The sequence below is a fragment of the Neomonachus schauinslandi genome, chromosome 9, assembly GCF_002201575.2.
Source record: "Neomonachus schauinslandi chromosome 9, ASM220157v2, whole genome shotgun sequence".
In the NCBI taxonomy this organism is placed as follows: Eukaryota; Metazoa; Chordata; class Mammalia; order Carnivora; family Phocidae; genus Neomonachus; species Neomonachus schauinslandi.
Window position 1 is genome coordinate 36326841 of NC_058411.1, and position 25881 is coordinate 36352721.

Consider the following 25881-nt stretch of genomic DNA (forward strand, 5'->3'; position numbering starts at 1 on the left):
ACACGTACAATCTAGCAAGCAGGGCGCTTACTGCTCTGTGAGAAGGGCTGGAACCAGGGCCCCACTTGGTGTCCTCTCCTCCCTTCCATTTTGCCACCTCTTAGGCTCCTTGTATATTTGGTGCTGCCACTGCCCACTTTCCTCATTTGTATCACACGTGCCCTTCTGGGCTGTTTGGGAGGATTGGCAGTAATGATGTGTATAAAGCTCTTAAAATAGTCTGTAACACATGGCAGGCATTCAGTCAATAATACTATTATTCTGTTTTGATAATTCTGTAATTATGTACTTGATTTTACAATCATTGGTGGAACCCAGAGTTCCTGTTTGTGGACTTAAGATGCTGTCGACTGGATGTGGTATAGTCCATTGCCTTGGTGGTGCTCAAATTCTGCAATTCCAAGATGATCCTGTCTGTGGATCGTATGTCACTGTCCCCACCTCGTCTGCCTTGTTACTGTAAAATGCAACTGCTTCACTAGGATTAGTGAAGGAAATGGTGGTGCTTTTAGTGAAATATCAGTGAAATGATAGCTAGGTTTTATAAACTAGGATGGGTCATGGACTCGTGATGACATGTTCTGGTGTCAGCACTGTTCGGAGAAGCCTTTGATTTAACCTGATGGGACCTGTCCTTTGAGAGTTCATTTCTTGTTAGGGCAAGAAAAGAGTGACAGATAAAAGTAATCTATGAGTTGTGGAAGCCATTTTTAGCATTTAAATGAAGTCTGGATGCCACCTCCAGGCTATTAGAATTAAGAAAGCAAAATAGCTCTTTATGTGTAAATAAAATAAAACAATGTAGCACCTAACTTACCTGCAGAAGAGTAGTGTGGGGTAGTGGGGAGAGCCCCAGACAGAAAATGTGAAAGTCACTCTCCTCATTTCTCATCTTCCACGTGACTGGTGGTGAGATCTTGGGCAAGTAATTTCTCTCAAGCCCCAATTTCTCCTGTTGTAAATGGAGGGGGTTGATGACAATCGCCTCCACCTTCCAGCTCTGAAGACTATCAGCTCTTTTGGTCAGTACAGTCTAAGAAAGTTAGAATGGATTCTGCATCCATACTAGTTGCTTAGGTATATATTTCTCATGAGGGCATATCTGGTGGAAAAACCAGAATCAGGGCTTGTAGTTCTTTTAGGCTTTGGCGCATTCTGCTTTGTATCATCTCAAGTGTCAGGCTTCTGTCCTTGAGGCAGTATTTTTGCCACATTATGCTAATGTTTTCTTTTTGGTTCTGTTGCCATGCATCCATTTGAAAGACTTTTTAGAATTTCTGGCTCTCCCAGTAATCTTGTGCTTTCCCCCTGCCTCCCGCCCCAAACTCGAATTCTCTGTATTTTATACTGTTTATATCTGCACATCTTCCTTTTCAAAAATGTCTCTTTTGGGTATAGTTCAAGTATGAGATGAAATCTCATTGGTGAAGACATTATTTTAGTGAACTCCAGGTAAAGTTTACTGAATGACTTAGACCTGCAATTTTAAATTTTGACGATAAAAAAAGGCAGGGGCCCTGCTCTGTCAACAAACTCAAAATCAGGTAGAAGGGATACTCGTGAAGAAATAATAAGAAAAATGTCATATGTGCATTAATAGAAGTATGTACAAGGCAAGGAAGGAGTAGAGAGAGGGACGATTAGTCAGAGGTAAGTAGAGATGGTCAAGGAAGGCTTTTTACCGAGTAAAGCCTCCGTAGGGTGTTAAAAGGTGAATGCGTGTTTTCTAAGTGGCTGAAATAGTGTTGAAAATGAAAAAGAGAATTCCATGATGCAAAGGAATTTCCAAACCCCATAATATATTCAGAGAAACACAGTAGTGCTGTGTTGTTATAGCATTTTGTGTGTGTGTGTGTGTGTGTGTGTGTGTGTGTTGGGAAGTGGGAGGAGGTGAATGGTGGCAGTGGAAGCTGTAGATGTGAGCCAGATCTTGAAAGAACCTCACAGACAGTGGATAACCATTGAAAAGTTTGAAGCAGTTGAGTGACACAGTGAGGTTTCTATTGTGATGGCAGCGAGCCAGAGACTGGAGAGGGCTGAAATTGAAGGTAGAGAGGAATCGATTGGGGAACTGTTGCTGTAGAGAAGTTGTGGAGGGCCTAAAGCAAGCATAGGTGTGTGGAAGTAGAGAAGGAGAGGAAAGGATGGCATTTGAGACTCACTTAGCAGGTAAAATTGAAGCCACTTGGCATTCGTGTGGGTGTTTGGAGTGCGAGAGAGAGGAGGGGGGTCTAGGATAGCGTTGTGGTTTAGCGGGTCTGTTGTGCTGTTGTTTGAGAAAGGTACGGCAGGAGGGCGAGCAGGGTGTGGAAGGAAGCTGAGGAGTTGACTTTTGATGTGTGGACTTGGAGGTTATGGGAGACCTGGATGTGGAAAGTGGGAGATGAAGATTGGTAATTATCAGTATGGAGGGAGGGCAGGAGAGAAAAAAGAACAATGCTGGAATTTCAGGTGGTACGGGGGCATCATTGGGCTCTCGTGTGGCGCTGCAGGTGGGACCTAGAGGGTTGAGGAGAGCGTGAAGTAGAAGGAAGTTGAGCTGATAACTGTAGATAGTGATTGCATGTATGGTGATGGAATCTTCGTTAGAATAAAATCTTATTTCTCTCCTGCAGAAAGTATACCTTGTTGCACTGGCTGTTTGCTGTTACAAAATTCTCATATTTTGTCCTTATGACTTACTGGTTTCAAAGTCTGCCCCATCCCTAATCTGTGGTTAAATTCCTGTATACCTCAATTCGTAGAGTATGTGATTTTTCCAAAGGTAATATAGTTTTAAGATAAAATATTTTGGACAGTTTTTTCTTCTTTTCTCTTGAAGTTTTTCCTTGAGTCCTAATTATTGTTTCTTGGCCACCATTAGCTTTGTTTTTTCTACTCTCAAATTATACCCTGTCATTTGGTTATCTTAAGTCTTTTATCTTTTATATATCCTTTGACTTAACCGGAAATCACAGCCCTGGCTCACCTCTTAATAGAAAAATATGGTTTTGTACAAAATTATGAAGTTGCAATTAAAGGCCTCCGAGTCTGCCTACACAGACTTTTAGTAGTGCTTTGTTAACTTCACTACATACTTTCTTGCCTGAAGGACAGAGTTTCTTTTCATAAAATAACAACTATCTAAAAGTAGCCTTGGGAATGATAACTACCAGGGGGGAATATGAAATTTCCATTTTTCATCTTTTGGTATTTGATAAGGAATGTAACCATACATCCTGGCCAGAATTTGCCTTTGAGGTGACTCTTCAGACTCAAAGGAGATACGATCTGACCCATGTGGTGGTGGTGGTGGGGGTGATATGGTGATGGGCTCTTTACACTATTGAAAGTATAAATAATGGAAGAGAGTTGAGTGATACCTGGGAAAGGCATCTAGGAACTGAAATTATTGGTAAATTTTGAGGATAGGATAAGTCTAAAAGATAGGACATGAGAATTAAATTAGAAAGTAAAGAATTCTTGGTACTTAGAATTTAAGGTTATGATAATGAAGAAGATCAAAAGACATTTTTAGAATGAGATCAGGAAGAATTTCCTGCTCAAGGTTAGGAGCAGATTGTTACCATTTGTAATTTTTCAGGGGGTAGAGAAACCAGCAGGCACTTTGTCCTTTCCTTAATGGCTGTAAATCTTAATAGTACTGTACTTGTTTGGTTAATGCTCCCTTTCTAATATTCATTTAGCATCTTAGGGTGTCTTTAGGTTGGTTTTATAGGGTTAGTGGATTCTCTGGTGTTGACTGCAGAATTTTGAGTGTTTTGTGTATTTTTGTGGTATTTTGAAGATCCATAGCTTTTGATGGAATATTCAAAGACATTTCTGATCCAGAATGGTTTAAGCTTGATTTTACCACACATGCAGCTCTGCTAAATCCTGCTCTCTCGGACAATATAAGGTAAGATTGGAAAGAAGCAGGGTCTTCCCATTTATGGCAGTAACTAAAGATGAAAAATGAAGTTGTTAGAATGATTTCACCCATCTGGGCCTGTGGTTTTCCCTGTTGGAAGGTTTCTTCTGGTAGTGAATTCAATTTCTTAAATACGTGTCTGACTCTAGATTTTCTGTTTCATCTTGTGTCAGTTTTGGTAGGTTGTTATAATAGTTTCACAGTTTACAAAGTTTGTAGTAAAATACCTAATCCTTAGAGCCAAGGCATCCTTATGTTGCTTGCTTAGCTTCAATTTGGAGCAAGGGAGTTAGATGATTTGAACATCCCTCCATCTCCATAATGGCCCCTAATCCTTGGAAGCACTTACATGTGTACAGCCTCCTTTTTGTTGTCTTTCCTGGGTGAGTGGTGTAGACGGACAGACCTGGGCCCAGTCCTACCACTTACTTAGCTGGGGTCTTAGATGAGTCTTTACCTTTTTAAGCTCGTTTACCCCACCGTGACTTTAGAAGGTTGTTGTGATGTCATTACCACTGTCGTTAGTCATGACACTACCTTTAGCGCCCCTGTTAGACTTAACCTTTTTCTTTAGATGGGTGTATCACATTTTCTGGTTACAATGAAGTCTCGATAGCCTGAAAGGCTTTTTGGGTGTGGGTTGTTTTTTTTTTTTTTGGTCTCTTTAAGGTAACTTCCCGTATTTTTTCTCTGACTGTAGACTTAAACTTTTAATTCTCTGTGGGAAATTTCATTTTCAAGTCTTTTTTTTATTTTTTTGGAGGACCCTATAAATCTGCATGTGCCTGTATGTGTATAATTATATATACATGGGTATATATATCACCCTTAGTTCGCCAAAATACAAATTTTCCTGATATACCTGCCTATTCAGGTCTATATTAATAATTTACCATTTCTCTCCTGCACACACTCTCTCTCAAGGAATCTGACAGGGATTTTAATGTGTTCAGTTTTAATTTAAATGTGCTAAGGAGTGGGTTTTTACTCAGGAAGCAACTGAACTACTCATGATTGCTATTTGCTTCATTTACAAGCTGTAGTCCTTCTGGCTTAACTGCTTTACAGATTGTTCAGAGTTTTCAATATACTTAAAATTGTTTGACAGCTGTGACTTGTCTAGCACTGATGTGTCCAATACTATCATCTCACTCTAAGGAGAGTGCTCCCCCTCTTTCTTTCCCTCTTCCCTGAAGCTGGCAGCAAAATTTTGCAGGATGAGTTACAGTACTGCATTCAAGTTTTGGTTTCTCTTTTCTCCTACCTTTTAATTTAACCTCAAAACTGAAAATATGGTTAGCGGTGTAAGGAATACTTCTGGAAAAAAATCTAAGAAAAATGTATGATAAAATGATTGGGTAATATTGCCTGTGGTTTATATATATAAGTGGGTCTTGGCTAATTCTAGCACTTGCTGTTAGTTTATGTAGTTCATTCAGCCATCTCTCTACCGAGGACAGAAATGAGAGAGGGAGGGATTTATTACTTGATTCTCTAAGGAGAAAGCTGGTTTTACCTCTGTGATGCATATGAGCAGGAAAAGCCGGAGAAATGAGTGTCTTCTGTGTGGAATTCTCAGAGACGGTAATGCCCGAGGCAAGAATTTGGCAAGAAAACAATGAGCAGGTCATTTCCAGGAGGTAGTTGGCTTCTGACCAATGTGAAAAGCCAAACTTGATTTGTAGATGAAAACAAGAAGAAATATGCTATCCAGTGACTTCTGCGGAGGAAGTTGCCTCTGGAAAGTGAGGATAAGATAAGGGACTTCTAGAGTTAAAATGCAGTTACAGTGATGAATAGAGAAAGGTGGGGCTTGGCTGAGCAATGAAGGGAAAACTAGAAAGACCAGAGCCCAAGGCAGCTGCAGGTCCTGGGCAAGGAGAAGCAGTGCCAGGAGGGCAAGGGGTGACACATAGCGGAGAGGTTGTTCTGGAATAAAACTAGGACTGGTTGTGACTATTTGGTAAGTTGGAGAGCAAGTTTATCTTTTAATAAAATGGATAAGCAAGCTATATTGGAGAATATAATGTTTCTTTGACTCTTCAGAAATGTAGGTAACAAACAGGGAGTGGGGGCTGGGCAGATAGTGTTAGCTGCTAAATGAGCTGCTTTGAAATACTGTGGAATTTCCCTTCCTGAAGAAGTTAAGGGCTTTATGAGAATAGGGTAGAACACTTCTGGAATAATGCAGGCCTCTTCCTTTTGTGGGACTTCTGGCCTTCTCTAGAAAAGTTAGAAAAATGTGTTGAGTTTAGACAATAGAGAAGGTGCTGGAAAATTGAGTCTGTATTTCTGCTGCCATCAGGTACAAAGTGGGGAATCTGTTTTGCCCTGTTCGGGAAGGTAAGAGTAGTTACTTGAGGGGTAAATAATCAGAAGGCAATGATCTTTATTTTTATTTTTTTAAAGATTTTATTTATTTATTTGACAGAGACATAGCGATAGAGGGAACACAAGCAGGGGGAGTGAGAGAGGGAGAAGCAGGCTTCCCGCAGAGTAGGGAGCCCGACGTGGGGCTCCATCCCAGGACCCTGGGATCATGACCTGAGCCGAGGGCAGACGCTTAACGACTGAGCCACCCAGGCGCCCTGGCAATGCTCTTTAAATCCACATTTAAAATGGAAGCTAACAGGGATAGTGGGCAGTTCCTATCCCTAGAGCCCTTTCTTGGTTTCTTTCTGAGGCACTTAACACCCGCACTCCAGCCTCCCTTCTTCTTCTTTTTTTTTTTTATTATTATGTTATGTTAATCACCATACGTTAGTTTTTGATGTAGTGTTCCATGATTCATTGTTTGCGTATGACACCCAGTGTTCCATTCAATACGTGCCCTCTTTAATACCCATCACCAGCCTCCCTTCTAAGATGAGGCCAGCATGCCTCCGTGAGGTCCTTGAGGGAGGGTTGTCTGTCTTGCTCTCCCTTGGAGTGGCCTGTCTGACTCAACTTGTTATGAAGCTATATGGGTGAAGATGTTAATCTGTGATCATATTTTTAGTTCAGATGCATTTTTGTTTTCATAACTCACCAGCTACCCAAGGTTTGTTTTCCTAATGCAGGGTCACAGAGACACATACAGAATAAGGGACAGTGACAGTTTGGGCAGTTTCCTGTTTATTAGTGATTTCAAATAAGGACACATACTCAATTGCCGGAAATGAGCATCAGAAGCCTCAAGTGCTCTGTGTGCTTTTTTAAATTCAATATTTAAGAGGTTTAATTTTTCCTTTAGTGTTAGCTAATTTTGAACCATAAAGTGTTCAAAGCAGATGTTAGAATATATGTGTCCTCAAAAAATCCCCATGTTGTTACTGTTTTATCAACTTGTGCACTTTGGTTCTTACAGAAATCACTTAATTTAGCAGTTAGTGCTTTTCTAGGATTGAAGACCCAAAGTCCCTATACAATGAGATGTGGCAAAAACCTGGTATTGCATGGCTAGCCTCCGTGTGGGGCGTGCGTGCTTTGACTGCAAACACCAGCCAGTACGAGGGCCTGCTCTGTATTTATACACAGTAAGCACTATGACTATTGCAGTGTTTACACCTCTATTTTTGGATTCTAAGATTTAATAACAACAATCTTCACTTTTAGATTCACTGCTACATTTCCAATTTTGGAGACAGTGTAATATAGTTGTCTCTGTGTGTAAAATACCATTTCTCTGTGATGATTTTGTGTGGGGCTAACAGACTCTAGAGAGAATTAATTTAACGTTATGGTCACCACTTCAACAGGTAAAAAGTTGCTTCTTATTTTGAGCAAAGTTTAGTCTTGTAATAGAAGCCTAATGGGAGTGGAGCATTCATGGTTAGGATTTGTGAGTAATAAGGGGGAGAGGCGGGCATGAGTCTAGATTACAGAGGTCTTGGCAAGCTAAGTAGAGGAGGTTAGACTTAATCTTATAGACAGCAACAGGGAGCTGCTAAGGTTTTTGAACAGGAGATGAAATGTAAACGATATTCTTACTTTTCTTTCTCCAGCCCCACCTAGAAAGTCCATACCCTTCTGTCAGCTCCCTTAAGGAGGTTTAAGGCTGGCAGATTTACCCCAGGATGGCTGATGGCAGAGGGCTGTTGTCCTAATCTAGTCAGATGGTGGCAAAGAAAGAGGAAATGGAGAAGAATATATAAAAGAACTCCCCATCTCTTATATTTTTCTCCTGTGCTCATCAAAGAAAATTTAAAACCAGAGGACAAAAAATTATCTATAGTTTCATTATTTAAATGCAATCATTGTTCACATTTTAGCCCGTTTCCGTCTAGCCTGTTTTTTAAATGAGGCCTTCCCTTAAATTAAAAAAAAAAATTCAGATATACTTAACATGCAACACAGATTTTAAGAACAGGTCTTAGGCAGTGAATGTTCATTGAATTTAATAATTCTCTGTACTCATATAGCCATAACTGCAGATTTAGAAGATTGCCATCACTCAGGAAAATCTCCTTGTGCTCCTTTCCTTTTTCTTCTTGTTAAACATTTTTTTCCCCAATCTTACTATATATGTAAATTGTATCATACTGAGCTTACTATGTGTGTGTGTATATATATATATATATATATATACACACACATATATATGTAGTAAAAATAATATATATTATTTTTATTACTTAGCATATATGATTATATGATTTTAATTAAAAATTTTTTTCTTTGGCATTGTGATGTAAACATGTTTCATGTAATTAAGTAAATCTAAAAAACATTCTAATGGCTACCTAATAGTCCCTTATGGAGATATATGATTGTCTACTTAACTGTTTTGGGACATTTAAGCTGCTTCCAAAAAAATAACACCACAGTAGCACTGAATAGCCATTGTGAAGGCATAAATAAAATGATTTAAAGCAGATACAGGAGAGGAAGAGTTAAAGAAAATTCTAAAGGCTTAGAATGAAGAAGGTAAGAAGAGAATTCTAGAGGGAAGTGGAGGTCAATGAGGATGAGATTGGTTTTGACTAGATTGAATTTGAGATCTAGGGAGATGTCAGAAATGCTCTGTATATAACTGGAAAAAGTGGAATTAAGGACATCCTAGTGCCCTGGAAACCGAAGTCCTAGTAGGAGAGGGGACAGAGCAGTGATTATTGAGAGAAGAGCCTTGTGCCACGGATTCAGTTTTGCGCTACCTTGAGTTCTAATGCTGACTTTTTTGGGGGGTACCGATTTGTGTTGTTCGTTGGGTGAAATGACGACTTTCAGGCATTCGTCTGACTTCTGTATTCATGATCTCAAGATCCAGAATGTGCTTTCCTTTCTCTTTTGCTTCACACTAAGACCTATTAATGTGGTTGGTGTTAATTCTGAGAAAGAAAACTGATGATGGTATCACTTTACCTTGGCTAAGGCTAGAGAGCTGCCATTTGGTTTTCTTGCGGTTCTACTGGATTTTTTCCCACTAAAAGGGATTGACGTGTTTGTATAAGAAAATTAAATTACCTGAATTAGGAAAAGTTACTGGAGAATGGAAGATGTAATTTAATAGGAAATAATTGCTAACTTTTGAGTAAATAGGGGGAATTGAATACATGCATATATTTACTTCCTTTATCTCCTGAAATCAGACAGAAATTACTGAAAAGAAATAAAACCCAGAAGAACAAAGCAAAATGGAGAGGAGATCTCAGAATCAGCATTTTGGAAACTAGAAAGCAAATGAACTGGTGGTCACTATGTTGGCAGACGAGAAAAAGCTGAGCCATAAGCAGCCGCAGGGAAAGTCTGGAAGTAACCGACTCACACCACATTAACTGCGGGAAGGTTCAGAAAGGTGCCTTTCAAACAAGTAAGGGCACATGGAGGCAAAAGGAGGAGACTTGGTGGAAAGTCTGTATAAGAAGTCGCTAGAATTCCTGATCCCACGTCACTCCCCCAAAACCAGGCGGCTAAAGACTGAAGGTTGACTCTCTGCAGAGGCTACACTGGAGGGAATCTGGTTCCGGGACATGGACATTAGGCGCTGCCGAGAGCAGTGGGTACCTTCCTGAAAGTAGCGGGGCACATCGACTGGGAAGATCCTCAGCCCTTTTGCCACTCAGCCCTCCGATCCCTTGTGCCTCTAATCATGAGATGGATGATTCTTTGGAGAATCAGACAAGCCCAAAAGAAAGACCAAAAGGCACCAATTACAGGAGCATTCTTAGGGGGTTGGTGGGAAGGAAATAGGCCAGCCAGTCTCACCCCAGACAAGCCCGCTACTGAGTGACTCTGTGCCCCTGTCTCATCCAGAGCGCCCATTTTAAATATGCCTGCATATGCGACTGTGATAAGGGCACAGATTTTCTTGGTTTGAATTCTCTCTCCTGACACTATCCGGACATTAATACTGTTAATTAGTTTTGTATGATTTTGAACTTTATATAAAATGTACATGGAGGCGACTCAACTCAGATGTCTCCCTTTTTCCCTTGCATCTTCACCCCACCCCCCGTCTCTTTTCCTGCCCTTGTGGCATCTCTCTCTCATCTGATGGGCATGGCAGGTCAAAGAGAGTAGAACAAAAGACAGAGTACTTTCTTTTCACACATTTTTCTCCCTTTGTTCTCCTTATAACTAAATGTTGATGTATTCCTCAAAACTCCCTTGTATTTACTTTGATCTGTATTCAAATTCTATTGCTTCTCTGTTCTTGAGCTCTCATGGACAGATTCCTTTCTCCAGACAGTTGTCAGCGCTCTAATCCTTCTAGAAACTGAACATCTAAAGGAATCAAATTATTTTCAGAAACAATCTGTGTATGTTAAATACAATTAGACCGTTGATGATAACAATTATCAGCTAAACGAATAGCAGCAGCAGCAATAACAGTGAACACAGATTTTGTTAGTCTAAATGAATCTGAACGGTATATATACCTAGTAGATTTTGAAAGAAATACTTGCTAAAGGAAATACAAATAAAAATGACATCTTTGTGAATTTGTACATGCCCAAGATTTCTATTACTTTAATCTTGTCTTTTGAATTTGGCTTCATATTTGAAAATTCTAGTTGGGCACTATGAGTTTTTTAACTTCCTTTTTTGTTTGATTTTCTCTTTCTCCAACTGACTATTTAGCTGCTTTGATCATTTTAAGATGTTCCCTCTGCCTCATTTCAGAAATCAGGTTTCACAGAATAGTTGCTATGTCCTAGAAGGCCCTGGTAATACAGATTAAAAGTATGATCATGAATGTGTAACAGTAATGTTGAAATTATTGACTTTAGAAATCTTTCAAATCCTCTTCTAGATTTCCGGATGTTGTAAAACAAATCTAACATCTGTCACAAGTGCATGTTTCTTAGTCACATGTAAACAGTGTACACTGTCTTTGGTTCTGGATCACGGACTGTTTCCTCAGAAGTGTAGAGCTTTGTCCACAAAGGTGGCTTTATGATAAAAATGTGGATACCCTTGGTGGAGTGGTTTGACCACACCTATGTATCACAGGGGTTTAGTCCCTCTTGTGTTGCTGAGACCTCTACTTGTGGCAAACAAGAGCATTGAGATTATTTTGGCTCAGGGCATTATGTTTAACTCAAGTGAACATGTTTGTAATAATAACTTCTGGAAATTCTTGCCTGAAATTTTTAATTATATTGATAACATTACATAGTAGTGACAGTTACATATTTAATATGTTACAGAATAAAGGTAGACTGCAGTGGGTTGCTCATAATATAGGATGGTGTCATATTGATTTAATTAAAATTCTCTTTAGATTTAGTGTTAAGAACATGTCTTTATATTAGAATAAGGGATTTTAATGGTTTCACAAGGTCAGATAATTTTAAACAGCTCTGTTCACTCACATCGGTGGTGAGGTTTAAAAAGAGACTTTATATCTAGTCTGAAGTTAAAACTACAGTAAACTTATTACAGTAATTAAAAGACATGGTTTGGCTTTAGAAACAAATTACTGATTGAACAAATTGCCAGTGAAGTAAATTAAGTGCTAATTGAAAGTTTTAAAAATTTGCCATTTGTTTCCTAATCAAAGTTCCAGCTTAAAAGAGATATATCTGCTCTAAGTTTCTTGAGCATAATTACAAATGCTTTGGGATTTTTCTCCTTGGTTTTATATATCAATAATTATTAATAACTACTTTAAAAGGGGCCAAGAGTCAGGTTTGAAAGTTCTTTATCACTGGGACTATTAAGAATTCTTGGTGTTACCAGAGGTAACTTGACATTATATGTACATTTATTATTTATTAATTTTATGTTCTAAACATAAATAGTATAGCAGGGTATCTAGGCAAATTCTGTTTGAATTTTAGTTCTTATTCTTAGAATTTAAACATTTAATACAAATTCTGATATGTTTAGAAATAGTCTCCTCTGTTCAAATGTCTGATTTAGAGATTTAAAGTGACTTTTACTTACTTTAATATGTTTTATCATATTTATTTAAATGCATTTTTGGGGGCTGACACAAAATACTGTGAGAATAATGCGTGATGATGTAGCTTCAACATTGCATTTACTGGGTTCTCCCTCTGGTTCTAAATGCTTGATTAAATAATTTTATTTCTTTTCAGTACATGATGGATTATAGGTTGAACAAATGAATGAATGAACTCAATGAAAAAACTGAGGGATATCATTGAAATTGTTACTTGCTTGAGATCTTAATACAAATATTGCTAGAGGAATAATGGCACTTATAAATTTGCTTGGATGTTCTCTGTTTAACATCATTCATATTGTTCCTTTTTGTTAGAAAATTTACTTTGTGGATGTAATCTCAAAATTCATTTTATGGCTATGATGTCATTTTTATATTTATAGTTAGTATATTTGCAGTTTTGCATAACTGTATGAAATTATAGTGTCACAGATAACAGAAGGAGAAATGTTCATGAGGTCAACTAGTTCATGCTTTTATCCAAGAAAAGATGATACCTGCTCATCTAGAAAGTAGTATTTTAAGACACAGAGAAGATGGTTTAAGGCTCTTATACTGTAATTAAAAGTGGTTTCCTGAGAAGATAATATGCCCGCTTTTACCCAAGCCTTAAATATTAATAGTGCTAACAAATATATAACTAAAAGGAACTGAAAGTATTCATTAGTTGTTGTTGTTATTTTTAGTAACTCATTATATTGTTCTTACCTTCTATTTCGTTCATTGTTAATCTTGGCAAATATTTAGTGAGTAGTTACAAAGCACTAGCCACATTCTGTTCTTTTATAATGCGCTAGTCATTTTCCTTAAGCAACAGTAAAATATCAACCAAAATCATAGTGTAAAATTAGTAGTTTCTATGGAGATAAAGAGATTGGGGAAAGGGAGGGGTTTTCTCCGTGCAGTAACTTAAATATACTATTTAGAAATATTAATAGCTGTGGAGTGCCTGGGTGACTCAGTCAGTTAAGCTTCTGACTTTGGTTCAGGTCATGATCTCAGGGTCCTGGGATTGAACCCCAGGTCGGGCTTCCCACTCAGTGGGGAGTTTGCTTGTCCCTCTCCCTCCTCCCTCTCCCTCAGCCCTGCCCCCTGCTTGTGCACTCGCCTGCACGCTCTCTCTCAAGTAAATAAACAAAATCTTTTAAAAATATGTTAATAGTTGTATTTTGATTATTATAAGTCAGGAAATAGTAAGTTGTTTAATCAAAACCTGATTAAAGTATGCCTAAACACTTCTTCCTCTTTACTTATGGGGCCATGTACTTGGGATCCTGCAAAGTCGTCGTCTCTTTCACATTTGGCCAAGACTTTGATTTTTATTTATTTATTTATTTTTTGCACCATAGTTCACAGTAATCAGAGGTAAACCAAAGAGCTGAAAAATAAAAGAGCAGCCAGTCCCTCAACGCAAGTAGCTCTTGGGTTCCAGGCCTTGCCTGCGACAGCGCTACAGTTCGCGTCACAACTGAGTTGTAACCAGAAGGGGTTCTTAGTGTTAGAATTGTCAGTTTTAGCAAATAAAAATACAGGGCACCTAGTTAAATTTGAATTTCTGATAAATAACGAATTATTTTTTTTAGTCTTAACTATATTCCGTGCAAGATGTGGGACATACTTGAACTAAAAATTATTTGTTTATGTGAAATTCAGATTTAATTGATGTCCTGTATTTTATCTGGCGACCCTTGTTATTTCTGCTTTTTGTATATGAAGGTGCTAGGCATTCAGAAATTAGTAAGGAGTTCTCGAGGGTCTCAAAGTCTTTTGGGGGATGTGGAACAGAAGGGATGTGGGGAATAGGAACACCAGAGAGGAAACTTGGCAGTAATCAAGATGTTTGAAGATGGAGGTCTGGACGAGGCAGTGGGGATGAAGAGATGGTTATATTTTTCTGTTAATGCTGAGCAAGGTCATCGTAGCTCTGAATGCTCGGAGGTAGGAAAACAGTGTCCGCAGGTGCCTTTGAGGGCCACTGGCAGGCCAGTAACGTAGGAGGGTGGTGATGGGAAAGGAGAGATGAGAAAATGAGAGGGTTAAAAAACTGATGAAAAGAAATGTAGGGGAATCAGAGGAGAAGGAAAAAGAGAGAAAAAAGTCAGGTCCATGCATGGTATTCATGGATGGCATGGAGGTGGTGTGTCAGAGAAAGGACCCTGAGAACCCTCCATGCATATCGTGGTGCTGTGTTACCTTGAAAAACTCACAAGCTTTTTGGACTTTTCTTATTTGTAAGAGGAGGGAATTGGATGAGAGAGTCTCTAACATGATCTGATTCTAGAAGCAACCCAGTGGAATCCCTAATCCTAAGTTTTCTACCTTTGAGGAGGGCTTATTTAGATTTTAACACCAGTTCCTGCTATCCCCTCAGCCTTGCTTTCTGTCCTTAGAGCCACTTTGTGGAGGCCAGCCCCCAGTGCCTTCAAACCTTTAGTTTGATTCCAACATTCAGTGTTTATTATAATGCCTTTGGAATGAAAATGAATCAGACTACCTCAAAGACACTTATTTCTTAAACTTCTTTTTCTTTGCATTGATTCCAGTGTAGATTAAAATAAAACAGTTGAAAAATAAACCCTTGTAATTTACTTAAAAAATTTCTTTTGTTCATTTTGGATAATCCGTTCCTGAATGAATAAAATAGACGGTTTAGGACGAGAGCCTCATATATTTAAATATATTATAGAGGCAGTTTTTGTGACTTTAGAAATACCTCAGTGCATTTAAATCTAGCCACATAGACTCTGCAGAACTGCTCTGTGGTGGGGATTGATGCTGGTGGCTACTTGGAGTCACGGTATATTTGCATAAGTAAGCATACAACTGCTATTACCAATTTAATAAAGTTACCTATTTAATAATCCCTTTAAAACTTGGACGGTAGGAGTGCCTGGGTGGCTCAGTCGGTTAATTTCTGCCTTCAGCTCATGTTGTGATCCCAGGGTCCTGGGATTGAACCCTGTGTTGGGCTCCCTGCTCAGTGGGGAGCCTGCCTCTTCTGTTCCCTCTGCCCTCCCTCCTGCTTGTGCTCCCTCTCTCTCTTTCTCTCACAAATAAATAAATGGAGACTTAAAAAAAATAAAACCTGGACTATAAATCAGAAGTGGCTACCAGTGATAAAGAAAGATTTAATGGAAGTAAATCTACCATTTTGGATGTGGTTTTTAGGCCATTTTAAAATCTTGGAAATCTTTTGAAAATCTGACCAAAGCAACTGGATCTTTTCCCAAATTGGGCTCACCAGACAAAATTGTTGCAGAAAAGTCAGGGGATTTGCAGGACTGCCTCCCCCTGCCCCCCGATCCATGGGTAGCTCAATTTTAAATTCATGATTTAACTGGTTAGTTAAACTGGTCCATTCATTGAATCTTTCAGCCATTCATTCATGAGCTAGGCTCTAGGCATTGTAGGAAGCTCTGATTTTTAACTCTCTCTTGACAGTAATAATCTTAAACAAATTCAAGAGCCCATTTTCATATTCAAATAAAAGGCATAACTTATATACTGTATGTCTCTAACTTAGGCTTTTTGTAGGTTTAGGACTTACTTTCTGCGCCTCAAGAGATAACAGCAACTACCTAGTTTAGCATCCATATTCCTCTTGCTTCACTACAGCTTTTAAAAATTTCCCTTTAGCTATCCATTTCTATCCCTTATAGGTATAGTCGTATCATCTTCTGTTGTCTTTCCTCCTAAATCTTTATTCGTAAATATTTCTTTGTGCTTCCATATAGGCATCATCTTTTTTTTTTTTTTTAAGATTTTATTTATTTACTTGAGAGAGAGCACGAGAGAGCGAGAGAGATCACTAGCAGGAGGGGAGGGTAGAGGGAGGAGCAGACTCCTGGCTGAGCAGGGAGCCTGATGTGGGGCTCGATCCCAGGACCCTGGGATCATGACCTGAGCTGAAGGCAGACGCTTAACCGACTGAGCCACCCAGGCGCCCTAGCCATCATCTTTAATGCTGCACAGTATTCTAGTAAGTTGATGTACCTCTTAAATGTTGGACATAAAGGTTATTTCCAATTTTACACTTTTTGGACAATGTTACAAATGACTGCTTTAAGTAGTTTTTTCAGACTTGTCTTGGATTAGTTTTTTTAGAATAGATTCTTAAGGATGGGAGCAATGATTCATTCATTCGTGACATTTTTATTAAGCACCTAGTATGTTCCCGACTGGTTCAAAAGCTTGGCCATTTCCATGACACTTGATATGTTTTGACAGTCTTTCCAAATTTGCTAGAGAACTATTTAACCAATTGAGTCAGCTCTTCATTGTCTGTCTAGCCCAATAGATCTGTGCTTCCTCATTACTCATCTGGATGAATATTTAGAAGTAAGCTAAATAAAGCATTATAAGGAAGGCACATCTGAAGAAATGGCAGTGTGTGGCTGAGTGAGAAGAGCATGCCTTTAGAACTACTTGCTGTGTGGATAATTTACACAACTTGACATTCTTTTGATGTGATAATTGAGAGATGAAGCTTTGACCAAATCAGAGGTTGAGATCACTGTACAGACTTAAACATCTTAAATTAAATAACTTCGATTAATTTAAATCACTCAGAAAACTTCAACTTGAAATTTTTAAAAAGCAAAACCAAAATACACAGTTTTGTAAATGTGTCCAAATTTTTATTTTGTGAGCATTTATTGGTTGCCTTGTACGTGCTAGGAAAACAGATGTGAATGTGACATTGCATATTCTTAATTAGTAGGGAGAGACAGGCACATATGTAAACAAATACTTGCTGCAGCACACCGTGAGCCCTGTAAGAGGGTTTACACGACCAGGAGTATCCAGGAGCAGAACTTTCCATGTCCTTTTATCCAGATTTCTTACTATACAGGACCCCCGCCCCGCTTTTTTTAACTTTCATGGTTTACTTTTACATCTTGGGAGAGGAAAGAACATTGTTAGAGAGTACGGTAAATACAAATGATTCAGTTGGAATGAAAACTCAGTTTTGAAATATATGTATAGTTTCAAAAGCAAGTAACTAAAGGACTTTTTTTTTCCCTTTTGATTACAGTGTGGCTGGCTGGTTGAAGAGAAGTCATGGGTTGATGGTTTTCTGAAAAGTCACTAGTTTCTTTGTAAACGGAATTTCTGATAATCATTGGAAGGGACAAAAATAACATAATAGACCTGTGCATGCTGTCATTAGTCATGGCAAAAGTATTCTAATATAATGATTTTTTTTTTTCCAGTCACCTGAGCTAAAGTAGAGCAAAAGCAGTAGTCTACCTACTTTTCTGGAACACTGTGGTAGAGCCTGACAGCATGGGTTCAGTTGTAACTGCTGGTTACTAAGTGTCACCTCAGATCTTAACAACACCCGTGCTTCCAGTTCCTCAGTGGTAAATTGGAGATCATGATAGTATCCACTTCATAGGGCTGTAGAATCCAATAGATAATGCTCTGTGTGCATCTTAGTCAATCTCAGAGTAGCATTTACTGCTGTTGACCTCTTTGTCCCTCTTAATATACTGTTCCTCTTAGCTCCTGAGACCCCAAACTCTAGTTCTTTTCTTCTCCTACCTTCTACTCCTTTTCATTTGTGTTGTTTGTTCTTTTTCTGTCTGATTTCTAAATGTCAGATGCCTGTGGGTCCTTTCCTTTCTTCCTTTTTACTCCTTTCCAAGGTGATCCATTAATCTCATGGCTTTAAAATCATCTATACGCCAAGGAGTCCTTAAATGTCTCTAGTCCTGACCTGTCCAGCTCTCAGGTCCAGATTCATATGTCTGATTACCTCCTGGATATTGCTTCTTTAACACATTCCAACCTCTGGATCTCCCCCCCAAACAAGTAAACAAAGAAAGCTTTCCCTATCCCAGCCATCTCCGAGGGTAAATGGCCTTACATCTGTGACTCATCCTTGATTCTTTCCTTTTCTTTACCCCATGTGTATCCAGGCCAGCAGCAGATAATACTTCCAGAGTAGATTTTGAATCAATCTACTTCTGTCTCCTCTGCCACTATCCCGGTCCAAGTCATCATCATTGCTTGCCACCTCCATAGGCTTCTAACTTGTCCCCTCCCTGTCTGTTCAATACAGAGAGCCACCAGAATGATTTTTTTTTTAAAGCAAAAATAAAATCCTGTCACATTTCTGTTTAAGATCAACTAATGGCTTCCTGTGACACATAAAATAAAATCGAATCTCTCCTTTTCATAGCTTACACAACTGGGCTCAGTTTCCTTAGTGAGAAAATTAGGGTACTTGTGAATTTAACTAAAATATAAGCTCCTGGAGGGCACGGACTTTTTTCTGCTTTGTTCATTGTTATTTTCCCAGTGCCTGGAATAGTGTGTGAATATAATGAGCATTTAATAATAATAAATACGTGTTAAATGAATAAACAACTCAAGGTTGCTACAGATTATATGGTACCCCAAAAGCCTTTCTTCTTTCCTCTTTCAGAATAGCATATTATACTTTGTATTTTCTGCATTATGTAGAAAGTCCAGCAAACGCTTCTGGTTCAGTCTCCTTTCTTTTCCCTTCTTGCCTTCTATAATTTACCCCCTGCTCCCCCCCCACCCCCGTTTTATTCTTCATATCTGAGGACATATTTGGGTCACTGGGAGAGGATAGATGACTACATAGGACGAGAAACAGAATAGAAATTGAGAAGGAACCCTGAGAATAGTAGCAACCACATTTTAAAAATAAGCATTTTCTGCAGAAATCTTTGAATATATTCAAAAATATTAGAATAGAATAATTAATCCTCATCTCTTCATTGCCCAATTTCAACGGTTAAATCAACTCCTGGCCATCCTTTGAGCAACCAGCATTTAATCTGGAAATTGCATATGGTAAAGAAATACCTAATTAGTATATAGAGATTTGTATCACAGATACATCTTATCCTGGGCATCATTACTATTTTTTTAAAGTTTATTTATTTTTAAGTACTCTCTATACCCAATGTGTGACTTGAACTCATGACCCCAAGATCAAGAGTTGCATGCTCTTCTGACTGAGCCAGCCAGGCACCCTGGTAGTTTGTAAACCAACTGAGAACAGATTAGGTATGATTTCAAGGGTGTTAGGTTCAGCAGTATCTTTTCTGATTTGCTTTTTGTAAATGTCTGAAATTTTACCATTAGTTTGACTGTAAATTTGCAAATTGTGAATAAACCTAAGAAGGGAAATACATAAAGCCCATTAGCAGTTATTTATATCTTAGTGTAAATTGGTTAATTAGACGCATGCTTGACCGGTAAGTAGAGCAGGCTTTGATGGGAGGTCTAAAATCAAAGGGACCTGGCATGGGGATGGCCATCTAAGGACAAGGAGCACTGTTCAAGAGGGCAGGAGGTGCAGCTCTGCCACTTTCCAGCTTTGCCTAGAGGTGGTCCTGGCCTTGAAGCCTGTAGAAAGAGCTCCCCGTTCCAGTTTGGTGGTGTTCCTGTCATCTGTCATCTGGGTTCCCTTTGGCTGGCTGCAAACCTTGTGTAAGGTTGCCCAGGAGGTGCTTCCAGCTAACTCTGCTGCTTGTTTATTTTTAGGTATCTTGCAATATATTCAGAACTCTCCCTCCTAGTGACAGCAATGAATTTGATCCAGAAGAAGATGAACCTACCCTTGAGGCATCCTGGCCACACTTACAGGTACTTTGAACTACCATTTGTTATAAAAGAAAGCTCCATTAACTCATTAGCTGATTAGCATGGGAATTCCTTGAAGGCCTTTATTCACCCAGAAATCAAATTAGAGTATATTAATGGAAAGCTAGAGAATGCTCTCTGTGTTTCTTCTCTTGGTAATTAGGATGCCAAAAGAATAAAATAATAAGTTGTGGTGTAATGCTTTAGTGTGGTTCCTCCCAGGTTGTGGGTCCAGCCAGCAGTTCTTGCTTTTTGATTAGAGCTTCTATGTGATCCTGCCTGCTGGAGCCTCCAATAGGAACTGAACTATTTTCACATTAATATTAGTTGGATGTGATTAGGTCATAGAGTTTATATCTCATTTTCATCAGCAGGTACCCTGGGGATTGAATGCCTGTCTTCATGATAGCCACAAATGTGTTTCTGCAGCCTGGAAGGGCAAAAACAAATTGCAAGAGTTATTTCATAGTGTTGTAAGGAAGAGCAACAGCCGATAGGAAGCTTGTATGAAAGCCAGTTTTGTTCTCTTGCGCTGGGAAAGCCATGTTTTCCAGTCATGCGCATGTGCCGGGACAGATCAGGGCCATCCCTGTATCTCCTTTGCCAGCACCAGGCCCATCTGTACTCTTTTTACTTACCCATACTGGTCATTTTCAATCTTCCCTTCCTGGCCGCTCGCGCTGCAGGCCAACATTTCTCCAAGGAATAGAACAAGGAAATGTGAATGTCATGCGCCCCCAAGCTATCTTTCCATTGAGTTAGAATGTCCTCAGAGGCTGGATGACAACCAACCAGGAGGGAAGGGGTGGTAGAGAGGGACTAAAACCTTGTACACTTTCAGCCAGAGGCAGAAGCCATTGCATCACGACTACTTGTTGACTTTTGAAAGAGCAGAAAACTGTACCTCAGTGAGACGAAGCCTAGAAGGTGTCTAAAAGTTTCTTTTTTCCCCACTTCAGAATTTCTGACATCAATTTGCAACTTTCCCTGTCCTGCTTTGGCAACTCAAGGTTGCTACGGATACACATGTATGCTGTTTCCCTAGTTATAGAGAGAGCTTTCTGGGCCTCTGTTTCCTCAGCTCTTACCCAGGCGTGTTATACATATGTATTCCTGCTGCCAATGCCAAGATTGAGTAAATTAGTTAAAATGCTGTGGCTGATTTCCTATTTTAGCTGCTTGATTTTTTTTTTTTTTTAAGGTGTCAGACATACTATCTGCAGTCTAAGAAATTTGGAAAATTATTTGTGCTTTTCATGGTGTATCCCAGATTGTGACAAAAATTAAAATAAAAAAAATCATTCTTGGGGCGCCTGGGTGGCTCAGTCGGTTAAGCGGCTGCCTTCGGCTCAGGTCATGATCCCTGGGGGTCCTGGGATCGAGCCCCGCATCGGGCTCCCTGCTCAGTGGGGAGTCTGCTTCTCCCTCTCTGCCTGCCTCTCTGCCTACTTGTGCTTTCTCTCTGTCAAATAAATAAATAAAATCTTTAAAAAAAAAAAAATCATTCTTTTGAATAGTTGGACTTCTTGTCATGCCTTATTCCTAATGTTTGGCACCAGTTCATAAAGTGCAGTGTAGTCTGGAAGAAAAAAAAAATTTTTTTTTTTAAAGATTTATTTTTTTGACAGAGAGAGACACAGTGAGAGAGGGAACACAAGCAGGGGGAGTGGGAGAGGGAGAAGCAGGCTTCCCGCGGAGCGGGGAGCCCGATGCGGGGCTCGATCCCAGGACCTGGGATCATGACCCGAGCCGAAGGCAGACACTTAACGACTGAGCCACCCAGGTGCCCCTAGTCTGGAAGAAATTTAAAAAACAAAACAAACAAGATAATCTCAGGAAAGTCCCACATCTTATGGTGGAAAAGACAGGAAGAAAGCTGTCTTCAAAGCTTCAACTTGTCTTCTCTACATCCCAGAGACAGTAGACTACTCTTGCCATTTGCAAGAACTTTTTGAATGCTCTAAATCATGATCACCAGAGATACAAATTTCCTCTAAAGCACAGTAAAGTTGAATTGAGTATTTCAGTTAATCCTTCCTAAGCTTAATGACTCTATAAAATACAAACCAAATTAATTTCTAAAGCTATGAAACTAAATGCTGTCACCAAAAATCTCTAGCTTACACTGTGTCATTCCTACAGGAGCATTAACTGTTAGTTCACCTGAAACTCTAAAACCAAAGTGACAATGAGGAGCGATGATGAGACCTTTACCCTTATGATGTAAAGTCCCACAAACTGTATTCCAAAACGGTCTGGCTTTATCTGTGTTGACACCCTGTTCAAGCCTATAATCCTCTGATCCCTGCTTTAGCTTAGGGGGAAATATGACTTAGACTGGATCAGGTAAAGGAAACCTACTTTTAAAATTCATAAATTAACCGTCATTTCTAATAAAGGTCAAGTCAGTAGGCACATTGTTGCCTTCAACTATTCCTTTCTGGAGGTCTTTGTACTCAAGATTCCTGTGTTTCTCTTATGTATTCTAACTCTACAAATTGGTCACCTTTCCATTTTCACTGATAGGTGGTTTTAGTACTGACAAGAGCACTCACTGAGCATTCAGGAAATCTTAGCTGTTCATGACAGGTCATTCATGTTATAGTGAGTTATTACTAAATTTAACATTTTACTTTTTAATTGAGCCAACAGTATTTTTCTGACCAAAACATAGCACCTTTTCACTTTTTATTAACTCCAGCATTAACAGTGTGCTTCTTTTTCTGGATCACATTTTTTTAAGGAAGCACAGTGTTTATTACCAAATGTCTGATAATAGTACAGAACAACAAAATTGCATTGAGACATGGTTATTGGGTGATGGGTTAGGCAATGAACCTAGCCAATTGACTGTTTCTACACACCTCTTGTCTGATTTAAGTTTGTGGCCATACAAAACTACTCCTAACAAATCATGGATCTTTGGAGATATTTAAAAATAGAAAAAGGTTTGGGGTGCCTGGGTGGCTCAGTCGGTTAAGTCTGACTCTTGATTTCCGCTCAGGTCATCATCTCGGGGTCATGAGATCGAGCCCTGAGCCCCGAGTCTCGGGCTCCCTGCTCAGCGGGAAATCTGCTGGAGATTCTATCTCTCCCTCTGCCCCTCCCCTTATTCTCTCTCTCAAATAAATAAATAAATCTTTAAGAAAAATAGAAAAAAGATTAAATCCACAAATTTTTAGTTTAAATATATCAGAGGTTCTACTGTATGTGTGTTATTTGATATTTTCTGTTATCTGTATTGGTATCTTTTAAACTGTATTCCATAGTTACCATGGTTATTCTTTGTGTATTTTCTGTATTTGGGTCTGTAGTTCCAGTAGAATGTGATTTTGCAGGACTTCATTTACAATCGGGATTGTTTTTAGTGCTTTACACTTGAGACTGAAAAACAGAAATGCTAAAGTCTTTTTAACTCATGTTCCTTGGAGAGTTCACTTATGTGATCTTGAAAAGTAAATTATTCTCTCAGTCCTCAGTCTTTCTTTCCCTTTAGAAATTCAAGGGAGATTTTTGATTCTGAGGTAAAAAATCTGTCTCGTAAGTGTAGAGAACATTTATACTTATTAGTAAATGTGTCTAAAGTGTTTCCACCAAACTGTTTTAAACTGTAACTGCTTTCAAGGGACCAGAGGGAAGAGAGCACTTTGCCAGTCCTGCTAGAAAGCCCTGCCAGCTCACAAGTCAGGCCTGCAAGATGAGAATCTCTCCACTTTGTGGGAATTAAACCCCCTTTTATGGGTTGTTTGAATAAGGCTGACATTCTATTTGTAAAAGAAAGAGTTGAAAAATTAGTGTATTGAAAAAACAATTCTTCTAGAGGGTGTTGGGGGCTCAGTCATGTTTCATGCCTAGAATTACAGCTTGACAATGTTCAGATCCTTGGGCAAGAAGTTTTTCTGAATTCCGAGTTTCAAAGAGAAAAATGGTTTTTTACTTTGAAGTAAACTCCTAATGTGAATACCTAAGTGTTAAGTTACAGTCTGAAGTCATAAGGTTACTGTTTGATGCATTTAGGTTAGTGGTAACACACACCCTTGGGGGACCCTGAGACCTGATTTTCAGGCCTGCAAAATCAGAACAGTTTTATAAGAATACTATGCTATTGGCTGGTTTCACTGTGTTGACATTGGAACGGATGGTTGTAAAAGCATTGGTGGTTGAAATTGCTGCTGCTTTAGCACAGATCAAGACGGTTGTGGCAAATTGGCTTTGTGAGCATATGTTTTACTGCCAAGCGCTGACAAAAAAAAAAAAAAAAAGCGCCAATTTCAAATAAAAATGTTCTTGGAAAACCAGCAAAAATTATGAAATTAAATATTATTAAATCTTGACCTTTGAGTACACATTTAAAAAAATATTCTTCGTGGCAAAGAGGGAAACGGAAGTATGCACAAAGCCCAGTGACTGCATACTGAAGTATACTGATTTGTCTTGTGCTAAAGCATTTATGTGATTGTTTGAGCTACAAGCTGAACTAGCTGGTTTTTCAAGAAATCCCATTTTTACTGGAAGGAATGTCTGGCAAACTGTACTTCCATCTTGGGTATTTGGTGGATGTTTTCTTAAAAATAGACAAAGAAAACAGTTGTTGCCACTGATAAAATTAGAGCATTCAAGCAAAATTTAGAATTAGAATTTTGGGAAACTTTTATCTTTCTGCTGTCACCTTGAACTTTATCGCTTATCAAAACTTAGACTTTTTGATAAAATTGGAGATATTAAGGAATAGGACTTTTGATACTGTATAATAAAACTTGTGAGCATTTGAAAAATCTGCATAACTCGGTGAACCAGTATTTTCCAATTGGTCAGTGAATGATGTTAGGAAACCATGCGTAGGTAAAAATCCATTCAAAGTGCAAGACAGACAATTGGAATTTAGTATAACAGAGTATGAAAAATTCATTGATTTTGGCTTCAGATTCTGCGTTGCAACTCCAATTTAAGAAACTCAAGTTTTGGTGTAGTATCAAAGAAGAATTTCCACAATTATGTGAAAAGACTATGAAAATGCTCATCCTTTTTCATACTATTAGATCCGCATGAGGCTTGATTCTTTATACTTCAACCAAAACAGTGTATCGCAACTGGTTGAATACGGAAGCAGCTTTCTAATATTCAATTAAAGAGATTTTTCACAAAGAAAAAAATAATGCTTCTCAGTAATTCTTTTTGGAAAATAAAGTTATTTCCCACATTAACTTCTGTTAATGTGTAATATATTTTATTGCTTTAAAATGAAATAACAAATATGTATTTTAAATTTTCTGTTTGTATTTCTGACTTTACGTATATATGTATTTTTATATATATATATATATATATATCATATAAGCAAAAGCTTTGGACTCTTCAACCATTTTTAAATGTAAAGGCGCAAGACTGAAAAGTTTGAGAATGCTATTTTAGGCAATAGTGATAATGGTGATATGTGTTAGTCTGCTATGCGTAGTGCTTTATATATATTATCACATTTAATCTTAGGGATTAATTATCATCCCCATTATTTAGTTGAAGAAACAGACTTTTAGAGAAATGAACTTGCCTAGGGTTACACAGTTAATAAGGGACAGAGCTGGACTTCCAACCTGGTGCCTGTCTGTCTCTTGTTAAAAGTTCTGTTTTTTATATACTGTTGTATACTCTACCAGGATCTAATGTATACTTTAACATAGATTTATTTTGCAAAGAGCATAAACAATGATCTTCTACTGTTTATCAGAACAGTTATTTGAGATTGACACTACAGATGAGGATATTTTTATTCCTTGCAGATGAGAGTATTCTGCTAAACTATAATATATTGCTTAGAGAAGTGTAAATTGCCATAAGTTTTCTGGAAGGAAATTTAGCAGTGAGTGTTGAAAATCCTGAAATGTTTGGATGTGTTTTGCTCTAACAATTCCACTTGTAGAAATATTTCCTCATGAAATAATCGAGGAAATGCACCCTGATG

General features: G+C 38.5%; 1 protein-coding gene across 2 annotated transcripts in view; it reads left to right on the top strand.

The window, feature by feature from the left end:
• The window catches only part of PPP2R5E (protein phosphatase 2 regulatory subunit B'epsilon), a 145257-nt gene that overhangs the window by 81867 nt on the left and 37509 nt on the right, over positions 1 to 25881 (top strand). For both annotated transcript variants that reach the window (XM_021701542.2, XM_021701543.2), the window contains exon 4: positions 19824 to 19925. In XM_021701542.2, the coding sequence (XP_021557217.1) occupies positions 19824 to 19925 (102 nt within the window). The remainder of the gene's footprint in view (positions 1 to 19823; positions 19926 to 25881) is intronic.